Source organism: Rhizophagus irregularis, chromosome 32, assembly GCF_026210795.1.
Source record: "Rhizophagus irregularis chromosome 32, complete sequence".
In the NCBI taxonomy this organism is placed as follows: Eukaryota; Fungi; Glomeromycota; class Glomeromycetes; order Glomerales; family Glomeraceae; genus Rhizophagus; species Rhizophagus irregularis.
This window is the reverse complement of record NC_089460.1, coordinates 1,827,028-1,839,296: the sequence shown is the minus strand read 5'-3', so window position 1 is coordinate 1,839,296 and position 12,269 is coordinate 1,827,028. Positions and strand designations below refer to the sequence as shown.

Below are 12,269 nucleotides of genomic sequence, written 5' to 3'. Positions count from 1 at the left end.
TCAATTAAATTTAAGTACACATTTAATATATAATTGGATACAAACCAGTTAGAGTGAAAATGTCACAACCTGAAACATTATTATGTATTAATCAGGCTCGTTTATTTGCATATCTACTAATAAATTCATATGTATATTAAAATTATGTGCTTACGTAATCAAATCTTAAATATGTATTCATGTTTTTTTTTTTAAACAAAGAAAATTTAATAAGAAACTTATCCATCTAAAGTAACAATTAATTTTTCTAAAACGCCAAATTCAGGATTTGTTTATTGAAAATTATTCTTTCGTATAATAATTTATAATAATTTATAATGAAAATTTCTTTTTTTAAAGTCAATTCTGTGATCTCGGCCGATTGGATCAATAAATGAAATACTTTTTATATTCTTTTATATATATATATATATATATTTTTATATTATTTATTATTATTATTTATTATTATTTTATAAAATAATTATTAACATAACTTAATTCAATTTAGTTTTATTAACATGAATATAACCTTAATTGTACTTCATTATTATTATATATTAAAATGCATACTATTTTGCAATTCATAAAAAGAGTTATACGACATAGGAACTTTATATAAATGTTTCAAAACATTCATTTATTAACTTTATTGATATTTTCTTTAAACTAAAGAACAAGACTTTTCCTTTTTTTTTCAAAAAAAAAAAAATAAAAGAAAAAAAATTTAAACAAATCAAATATTTAGAAACAAGAAAAAAATTACTTTTTTTTAATCCATTAAATGTTACGTAGCACAAAACTATTAGGCAATCGCCATTATATTAAATTATTACAACATTTATTATTGGTGTCAATCATTCTATAAGAATTTCCAATTATGTTATCCAATTAAAGCCAATTTTTTTAAAGAAAGAGGGAAAAAAAGGTATTTCAATAATTCCAAAATCTTTCAAAAAGCCGAAATAATAAATTTAATTTTTTTTTTTTTTTAATTAATTCATTTTATATTATGGATCCGAAACAATTAATTAAGATACAATTACATTATCAAATCCGATTAATCTTTGAATACTAATTTATTCGGCTTTAACCGAATAATTCTTAGTTAACGGAATGGACCGAACTCTTTGTTTCGTTTCGTTTGCAAGATTTGTTTATAACTGCGCATAGATTTAGTTGGTTATTGATGTAAATGTAAATAATAGTTTCAGCCATATTACTAAAGTTTGGCTGTTATCTATTCATTAGTTATTAGTTTTGCACTTAAAATATGAAAATATTTTAAGTTTAAAGAATATTTCCTTTTTTTTTCAAATCAAAGTAATTTTTTTTTTATTGACCCTTTATCACATGAATCAATATATTTTATTACATTTATCTAAAGATCTAAGAAAAAAGAAAAAAAATCTCCTGAAAATTCCCCTAATCCTTATGACTTCATAATACATAGAAAACTATCCCCGTATTCCATTCTAATTAATTATTCTCATCCCTATAAGTAAGACAAGAAAATTTTTAAATTTAGATTTTCTAAATACTTTATTTTAACTTGCCAAAATATTTTTTTTTTAAAAAAAAAATTGGTGACGCTAAAAAAATACATAATTGTCAAATAATACACGATGATCAATCAAATCAATTTAATTACGTAAACGAAAAAATGTTTTTTAGTCTAAAAAAATAAAAAATGATTTCATTGAAACATTGAAAACATTGAAGGATGAAAAATCTGAGAGAAATTTTTTTTTTTTTTTATTTATTTTATTTTTTTTTTTAAAAAAAAAAATATTAATCCCAACTTTAAAACAAACAAATCAAAAAAAATATAAAATTTCGGAATAAATATATTACTATTAAATTAATAATTTTATCCGTAAATATTTAAAAATCAGGATAAATTTTAAACATATTTTTTTTGTTTTGTATTACGAATTTAGAAATAGTATAATTATATGATATATGATATTTTAATCATGCACCAATTAATAAAAAATTCATATTACCATATATTGATAAGCATCTTTTTTTTCCGGAATCCAAAAAATTTTTTAGACATAAAATATTTTTTATTTGGTAATCTTTGTATGATTAAGCTTATTTTTCCTTCTTTTTCACTTTTGGTAATAAACTAATCGTAAATTTAACCTTTGTACTTTGATATCTAATCAATCATGAACGTATGAAAAGAATGAAAATTCTAATAATCTCAATACCTGCATATATTTTGCATATCTTCTTATTATTTATCCTCTCCGGTTATTCTCCGGCCGTGGGAATAAAGTTGAGGAGTTATTAATTATTTTGGAAGGTCATGGAAATTAAAAGAATTTGATTGTTGGTAGTACAATACACAATTTTAAGATAGAAATGACGCGGAATAAATGTATTATTTAAAGTAATTTGTTGATAAAAAAAAAAATAATAATATTTTGATTTGTAATATTAAAATCAAATCCGAATTTTTTAATCGGTAGAAACCGGTTAGGTTTTAGATACATTTTGTATCCAATTTTGGTATAATTAATGTTCTAATACGATAAGTACTAGGATAAATAAACACAATAAACGCATGAGCGCCCTCTTGACGCGAAACCATTGGTTCTTTAATTAAATATTATAAAATAAGCACATAAATATATATAATTTTATAATCGGAATATCGGATATTAATTACCGATATAAAGATTATTTCGTGAATTCGTTAAAAGTTTTTCACCAAGCAAACAAAAATGAAATAAGAATTTTTAAAATGAGAATAATCCTTAAATATTTAGAATATACAACGCGAAAATTCTTTTTTTTTTTTTGCAATACAAAAAAAAAAAAAAAATTGTATAAATAAATAAAGATCTTTAGGGGTTAAGCATAATTTTATTATAAATCAAATTATTTGTTTACCGACACGAAAAATTTCATAATATTCGGGTTCAAACATTAACAAATCGTACAGATATTATAACATCATTTTAAGTACAAAAATGTACATTCCGAGGATATTTTGTTAAACCGCGTTAGCAAATTAATAGTTACACGCGTCTTTTTTTAAAAAAATCTTTTGATTTCTTTTTTAAAGAAAATATCATATGAATGGTTTGAATGGCTTATAAAAAATCTTTACCAAATTCATTGATTTAATTTATTTATTTGGTTAAAAAGGGCTAAGTTAATGAAACGTTCAGCGAATAAATAATAATAACAAATTACGCGTCATTTTTTTTCTTACTCAGAACTCCGAAATCGGAGATAAATAACAACTGGTATAACTGGTATCCTTTTATATGATTTGCCAAGAAGTTTTTCATTTTTTTTTTTTTTAAAACATTGAAGCCACTTGTTCGTTTTTTGTAAAAGTTATTCCGCAATTTTTTTGTATAATATATAAATTAGTAAATTTTTTTTTTATCCTTATTTATAATAATAATTGAAATATTAAATGACTTAAAAAAGAAAAATACGATGATGATAATGAAAAGAAAAATAATACACATTATACACATTACAAAAATAAAAAAAAAATTTTCTTAAATCATTCTGCGCAATTTTGTAATATCATTGAGTAATCATCGGTTTATCCGTTATTTATCCGTCTGTTTTTTTTTGGTTACTTAAATAAAACAAAATATAATTTTTTGGTCCAAGTAGTGTAAAATAATTTGCGTCACAATTCATATTTGTTATGAATTTAGGTTTTAAATTTAGAAAAACATTTAAATAATTTATATCACACCGCATTTTTTTAATGTTTCATAATCTGTTTAAGTGTATAAATGACTACAATGCATTCAAGTAAATTTTACGCTTAAAAAATATATATATATATAATTTATTATATTTTGTGTTTGGTGCCATCTTTCTTATATTGGACTCTATGGGAATTTTACATAAAAGGTCTAGAATATGTCGTAAAACAACATTATCAAACGGATAACAATATCCTTTAGTAATTGTATTATAATTTAATGATTAAATGTTGCCAGATGACTACAAATGGCGTATAACAATATCCGAAATCATAATATCGACCTTTCTTTCTAGAAAATGACTTCTTTCGCTGCGAATGAAGGAAACCTTGGATTTTTTAAAAAAATTTTATGCATAATGACTCACACATGATATAAATAAACATTACATTTTTTTTTTTTTTCTCCCATTGTAAAAAAAAACATTGTCGACTTTTTTTATTATTAAATTAAAATTCATAGAATTCATTCATGTATTTCATAAAATACTTGCGCACTAAAATTATTTTTGTTTATTTACACCCATGTATAATTACGAATTACGAAAAAATTTTATTCCCGCCTTTTTGCATATAGCGAATACTTCTTTTATCGAAAAAAAAAAAAAGAAATTATGAATAATAATTCGTTATCTAACCTGTTCCACTTTTGTGTTATTTTTTTTTCATTTATTCTAAAAGAGATAAATAAATTTATTGGTTATTTTAAATCCCTGCATAATTGTTTTACACAACTTTTTTATTTTTGTGATTACTTTATCAGGGGTGGGATTTTATATTATATTAATTTACTGGGATAATCATCTTTTTTTAAGTGATTTTCAATAATTAAAACAAATTCAAATCAAATTCAAATAAAATTTCCTCATTTTTTTTTTCATTTTTTTTTTCATTTTTTTAAAATAAAGAAAAAAAAGAAAAAATCGACAATTATTTTTAGAAATAAAGTTGTTAAACTTTAAAAACCCAGAATTAATTTTGTGATTAATTAACCGCATTTAATGTATGTGACCTACTTATATCGCGTAAATGAAACAATAGCAGTTCTTGTGTAACAAAATTTAAAAAAAAAAAATTACGACCAACCAAAGTATATATGTGATACATATGACGAATATTGCATTGTTAAGCGAACCAAGTTTTACTTACTATAAATGAAAAACAGTGCAAATTATCTCTACTTATAGAAATCAACTTTTCTACAATGATACCTATTAATAAAACACAAACTTAACTTTTGAACGAATATATGACATCCTTTTAAAAAAATTATTATTTTTATTGTTTTTTTTCTATTTTTTCTTTCTTTTTTTTTTTCTATTTCTCGGATGAATTCCGAATTTGTCCATTTTTAATAATTTATCCGTAATTTGTACATTTTTCTTGGTAAAACATTTCTTGACGAGAAATGGGAAAGAAAAAAAATGGACACGCATATACATAGACAATAATTACACATACAGTATACCCCACACACCTACACACATATAAATAAATATATATATGTATGTGTACAATTTTTTATTTTTTATTTTGACAGAAAATGTATATATTTCATTGTTAAAAAAGAAGAAAATTATACGCATTTACGAACACAAATTAATATATTATGCCGAAAAGTCGGATAATCAAAAAATAAAAATAAAAAAATAAAAATAAAAATAAAATAAAAATAAATAATTTTTTTTTTTTTATCCCGTTAACTCATTTTGCCATTTAGACCATTTTAATTTGTTTGCATAAATTCTACTTGTGGAATTCTGGTTCCAATAATTTTACCAAACAACGATCAAAGAAGCATATTAAACTCTACTTTTAATAGGTAAAAAAAAAAAAAAATTTTCTTGGATTTGTACTTTTGTTTGTTTCTTTGACATATTTAACATAGTTTCACATTCATATGCGTATATATGTGTATTTATATATGTATATAATGTATATATAATACATATGTATATATACATAAATATACTAATGTGGGGTATAGTAATCTCATAATAAAGTTAGCCTTTCTAAAAACCAGTCAGTAAATGAATGAATACATTAATGGAAATGTGATTGGAGTCTTAATCATTGTCAAAAAATCAAAGTTTACGTAAATTCCGAATAATACGATAATTTCTTGTAATCGTGAACACCAATCATATGACTTACAAAAAAGCATTTTAATGTTTTGATTTTCTTGTCCATTGTGACGATCTAAAAAACGAAATTGAATGCATTATCAATTATCATTTAAAAGCTGGGATTTTCGTTGCACTTGCTGCGGGGAATGTTTTCTCTCTATCCTTTTTTTTATTTATTTATTTATTCATTTATTTATTTTTTTTTTTAAAAAAAAAAAGACAAAAAAAAGTAATCTATATTCCATAAAATTTTATACGATATAAAAATGGAATAAATCATATTTTCTATGACTTATCTGTTTAAATCATTTTAATTTTATCAAAAGGATTTAACGTTATATGCTTTAATCATATCCTACGTGAAACAATTAAAAAATAATAATAATAATTTATTTACTGGTTAAAATACAAATTATTTGCTTGCCAATGTCAAACCATTGTCAAATTTATTTACAAGAAAATACGAACCAATATAATTTAACTAATTTTCAAAACGATGCATGTTAATCAATTGTATACATTTAGAAAAAGAAATACATACATTCCTTTGGTCATATTATGATATCACAAAGGGATCCAGAAGCATGTACTAAAAGTACTAAAAGAAATTATATATTTTTAGCTATTTCGAGCGATCGGCGACCCCCCAAATTTTGCGTGACAAAGAATAAGCCACATGGTCATTTGTCCATAGTGCCAATTAAATATATAAGATCATCTGTCGTGAGTCATTGAGTCATAACAATAGAAGGAATACGTACAATATTAAAGGAGCTTTTATTAAGGTAACTCGATGACAAATTTGAACAGATTTGATTTAACTAATTCGTTGAGTCCCAAATTTTTTTTTATCTCCGGAGTTCATAAAAAAATGATTTATAGTAAAAACAATAAAAAAAAAAATGTAAATCTTAATATTATGTAGAGTGTATAAAATCATTACCTAGTAAGGAATAGCACGGAAGATGGATTTAGGTTCTAGATAAAATTTCACTTTCATATATATAGGAAAAAGGGAAAATGATTTTTTTTTAAAAAAAAAATTATTTTTTTTTGATTTATACGTCTATTAATATATTATTATCGACTTTTATATAATGAAGAAAGTGTCACAAAATAATTCCAAATATGTCACACTAAGTCCTGCATTCTCAAAAGCAATTACGTAAATGAAGAATATCATAATTTTCAAACGTCAAAGTAAAACTTATAATAAATATATATATATTATAAATTTTCCTTGTATAAATTTTTTTTTTTTTTTTTTAATGTCGCAGCAATTGAGCCGATTATACTATAAGTAATAAAAAAAAAAATTATAAATATCTACTGTAAACTTTCAGTTTCCCTTTAAATAAACACATACATATATACATATAAAAAAAAAATTTTTTTTTTATTAAAAAAATTTTTTTTAGTTTAAAACGGAAACATATAATATAAAAAAAAAAGTTGGATTAAAACAATATAATATATAAATATATTAGTAAAAATTAGAAAAAAAAAATATACGGGTTTTTATTCCTGTAAAAAAAAAAAAAAAAAAAAGATTTCAAGTTTCTAACCTGAATTTGTTCAGTTTCTTTTATAGATTTTTAAACCGGTTGTTCAATAAGAACAAACTTTCTTCACCTTTTTTTTTTTTTGTTCTTTTTTATCACTATAAAAAAAAATTCTGTGTTTAAAAAAAGGACGAAAAAAAATTAAAATTCAAACGAAACAATTTAGACCCGTTCAACTCGTGTCTGTTTCGCTACACGTTATGTCCACGTCCATGACTCCCCCTGGGGGTAAAAGACCAGTTTCTGGTTCGACAGATACTCCAACGCGAGATAAAAGACTAAAGACAATCGCGTGCGATAGATGTAGAAGACGTAAAGTAAATAAAAAAACACGAATATTAGCATAATTAAGAGAAACAAAAAAATTCTTTATGTATGAAAAAAAAATTAATAATCATTTTTTTTTTTTGATCTATAAATAATTAGGTAAAATGCGACGGTGATGGTTATAATCAAACACCATGTAAATATTGCGTATCTGTTAATTTGGATTGTACTTATGGTCAAAAAACAACACGCACAAATAGTCAGTCATCTTCTAAAGCTAATTCTACGTCCCGACAAACGGGTCGAAATCCCTCAAGATCAAAAACCCCATCCTCTGCGACGAATAATACTGAAAATGTAGTGGTGAATTTAAATACTTCTACAAATCGTCAAAGAAGAGCAAGTTCTCATGTTATCCCTCAACAAAATGCAAAACAAAATGCAAAAAAGACATCATCTTCTTCAATTTTAAATTTATCTATTAATAGTAGTAGAAAAAAATTTATTCCACAGGATTTACCTACTCCTGATAGCAATAAAAATGATTATGAATATATGATCAAATTGTATATATCAACAACTTTACAGAACGAGATACAAGTACGACAACAACTTAAACGTTATGTACAAGTCCCTCAAGTTGAAGAATCTTCTCCTCCGCGTATACAATCTAATAACGCATTATTAGATGATGTCAATTTCACGGGACATTTAGTAAATTTGTATTTTAAGAATTTTCATCCTTTTTTACCCGTATTACATAAGGCTTATTTTATGGAAAGATTTAACGATAAGAACAAATTAATGTCGCCGCTCTTATTAAATGCTGTATGTGCTATTGGTTCAAGTTATACCAATAATCCAAGTGCTAGACAAGATGGTAATAATCCATATACAGTTGGTCTAGCTTTCTATGAAAGTGCTCAAGGTAAGAGATTTTGGGAGGTAAAGGGGGGAAAAGATATAGGGGTAATATATATATTAAAAAGGTTTAGTCTATGTTATAATATCCTTTTTTATATATATTATATATATTAAATGAATAAATAAATAAAGAAAATTAAAAATTTTTTTTATCTAGATATGGTAAAACATTATTTTGATCTTCCTCGCCTCAGTACAGCTACTGCACTCTTCCTTTTGGGTATATTTGATGCATTACGTAGCCTAAGAAGCCGTATGTATGTCGGTATGGCAACAACATTAGCCATTACAATGAGATTTCATGATAAAAATGCATTTCCTGAAACTTTATCTGTCTATGAGAGAGAAGCAAGAAAAAGAGTAAATAAAAAGAATTTTCTTTTTCTTCTTTATTTTTAAGGTTTATTATTTTTCTAATTTATCTAATTTCTTTCTTTTTTTTTTTTTTTTTAAAAAAAAAGTTATGGTGGAGTATTGCAATAGCAAACAGGTTACAATGTATTACATTAAATAGAATGTTGGCGTTTCAGGATAATCATTGCAATATTGGGTATCCGGATGATAATTGTGTTGATGATACAGAGAATAAAATTACAGTATATTTTAGGTCATATTTGACGATCACAAATATTATTTATGAAATACTTGAATTTAATTTAAGTGATAATGATAATAATATAAACTTATTAGAAGATAAATTGAGCACATGGAAGAAACAATTACCTCATTATTTATCTATTGATGAAGCAAAAGGACTTGATAAAGTTTATGATGAAACGACAATCGAACATCTTCGTATTTATCTTTGTATTCTTTATAATTATGCAATGATTAGGATTCATCATCCAAATATTCCATTCAATAATGTTAGCTTGAATGCTTGTACATTAGCAGCAAATAATATTACATCACTTGTTAATGAACAATTTGTTAATGTGATTAATAGTAAGAAATTTATTATTCATTGCGCTTTATATGCAGGTTTCATTCACATTTATAATTTAAAAGATCAATTACGATCCAAGGATTCAAGAAGAAATATCGCATTTACAATAAAATTTTTTCAAAATATTCTTAATGTTCCATCGTTACATCATACTCATTATAGTATTAAGAATTCGATAGCAATTTTTGCGGTACAATTAGAAGATATGTCAGAAATTGAAGATTATATTAATGATATAGTTAAATCTGCATTAGTTTTAATATCAGGAAATTCTGGAAATAATTCTTCTTTAAATGAAAGTCCTATTTCATCAACAAGTTCAAATGAGGAGTCGAGGAATATTAATAATAACAATAATAATAATGTAAACAATATAATGCAAGATAATTCACCTATAAATTTAGGAATTAAAAAACTTAGTCCAATACAGCAATCAGCACAACCAGGAATTAGTTTACTTGCACAAACTGCTGCTACTAGATCACCACATTTTGGTTCTTTAAATCATGGATCTACTGGATTACAACAATCACAACAAATGAATCAACAATCACAACAGCAGCAAACTCAATCAATTTTTGCAGCACCTACACCATTAGATCCACCAGTTACAAATCCTGCTAAAATTGATAATACGAATACTTTAATGTCAGATATTAATTATACATCTGCTCATTATATTCATCAACATTCCAATCAACCTAGACAACATGATAATAATTCAACATGGCAATCGAATTATAATAATTATCAGCCATGGTCACATCATCAAACTCAGCCACATCAAAATGTTCAACAACAGAACACAATTTCACCAACAGGAAATGAGGCTCAAACGATGATGGTAATAAATAATAGTCCGGTTACTACAACATCACCGTTAAGAATGACATCTTCGAATTCATCGTCATTAGCACCACTTTTAATTGGAACAAGTAATACAAATACAACATTTACTTCAGCACAAATGCATTTTCCTTATCAAAATTCCGCACTTCCATCGATGTCATTTTTACAATCACAAACATATCAGGCTTCTAATAATACCAGTGCACCGTCAACTATTGGAATTGGCGGAAATTTTGTTGGTGGAAATGATATATCAACAGGACTTGCACCTATGACAGGAATGTTAGGAAATAGTGGAGGAGTTACAAATGGAATGATGTCAACATCCGAAAACTCGGGTTCCATGTTAATTGATAGTCAAGGTAATTCTACGGGTGATTTAGATGCGCAGCAACATCATCATCATCATCACCATCATCAAAAAAAAGTATTCGGCTATCCGTCGTATTAAATTATTTCGTTGAATGAATATATAATAAATTCTGGCAAAAATTATTTCCAATAAAAAGAGAGAAAAAAAAAGAGAGAAATCTTTTTTTTTTTTTTTTAAAAAAAAAAAATTACGTAAAAAAAAACGATATAAAAAAGAGAGATTGATAATTAAGTCGTTATTAATCAATCAATTAATTATATAATACAAATAATTATATTTTTTTTTGTTTTGTTTCCTTTTCGAAACCGAACGGAAGTAATTAAGGTAATTTATTTTTAATTATTATTATAGTAATACATATTTTGTAGACATTTTAAGTTAAATAATTATTATGTAAAATCAAAATCAAGATTTTAATTTTATTAATGCATTGTTTTCTGGTTATTAACACGTTTTTTAAATTTATTTACAGATTTGTTTTGGTATTGCAAAATTTTGCAAAGAAAGTTTTAGTGTTCAAAAAAACAATTGAATCTTTATGAATGAACACTTTTTTGGCGATTTTTAAACCTGATATTCGCGGGAAAAATGCACAAAAAGGATCAGATCATTATTTAATATTTGGTATTTGGCGGTATAACAGATCATTATTACGTTTTAGTGTAATTTTTTTTTTATTTTAATAATACACCATATAAATAATATTTTTCTTTTTTTTTTAATTATATAATTTTCTTTATAATAATATCAAAAATCAGATTAATCACACATACAAACACAAACACACTTTTACTTTTGTTTTTCCGAAGATTTTCGTAAATTTAACGGGGAAAAAATTTTGTAATAATATTTTTTTTCTCCGTGAATGTGTTCATTCACATTTTATGGTTTTTTTTAAATAATTTTTTTTTTCATATTTTTATAATTAATAGTATAATTTCTTTTTCTTTTTTTTTTTATGAATTTTTTCTTTACTCTAAGGTTTAATTTTTCTTCTATGGGCTTCTTTTTATTTAAGTTTTTTTATACAGATTCTTTTTTAAGTTCTTTCTCTTTTTTTTTTCTTTGCATTATTTTTTCTTTCTTTATTTCAGGGAAAAATAGTTTTAAAAAATTAGAATTTTTTATTTCGGACATATTTCGGACATTTTCATCATAATTTTTTTTAGGAATTACAACTTTTTAACTTTTAATTATTTTTTTTTACAATTACATAATTTGAATTAATAATTAATAATAAACAAAAAAAAAAAAATTACACTATTATAACATTTTTTTTTCATTTCTTCAAATTTCATTCATCATTTTCTTCTTTTTTTTCAAGAATTTCTTCTCTTTTTTTAAAATTATTTTTCCCTAAATCCAACGATTTTAATTGTACAGAATAATTTTTTTATGAAAAAAATTTTTTTTTTTAATAAAGTTTTGTTAAGACATAAAATTATGCATTATAATATACTTTATATTTTTTTATATTTTGAATAAATTAAATTGATTCGCT

General features: G+C 23.9%; 1 protein-coding gene across 1 annotated transcript; it reads left to right on the top strand.

Moving 5' to 3' along the window:
* Positions 1 to 7,609: 7,609 nt before the first annotated feature.
* Positions 7,610 to 10,846, top strand: OCT59_023188 (uncharacterized protein; the record flags this gene model as incomplete). The annotated part of the gene is made up of 4 exons (XM_066150595.1): positions 7,610 to 7,726; positions 7,836 to 8,604; positions 8,758 to 8,960; positions 9,062 to 10,846. The coding sequence occupies 4 exons, from the start codon at positions 7,610 to 7,612 to the stop codon at positions 10,844 to 10,846; spliced, it is 2,874 nt and encodes a 957-aa protein (XP_066006609.1).
* Between the last annotated feature and the right edge of the window lie 1,423 nt (positions 10,847 to 12,269).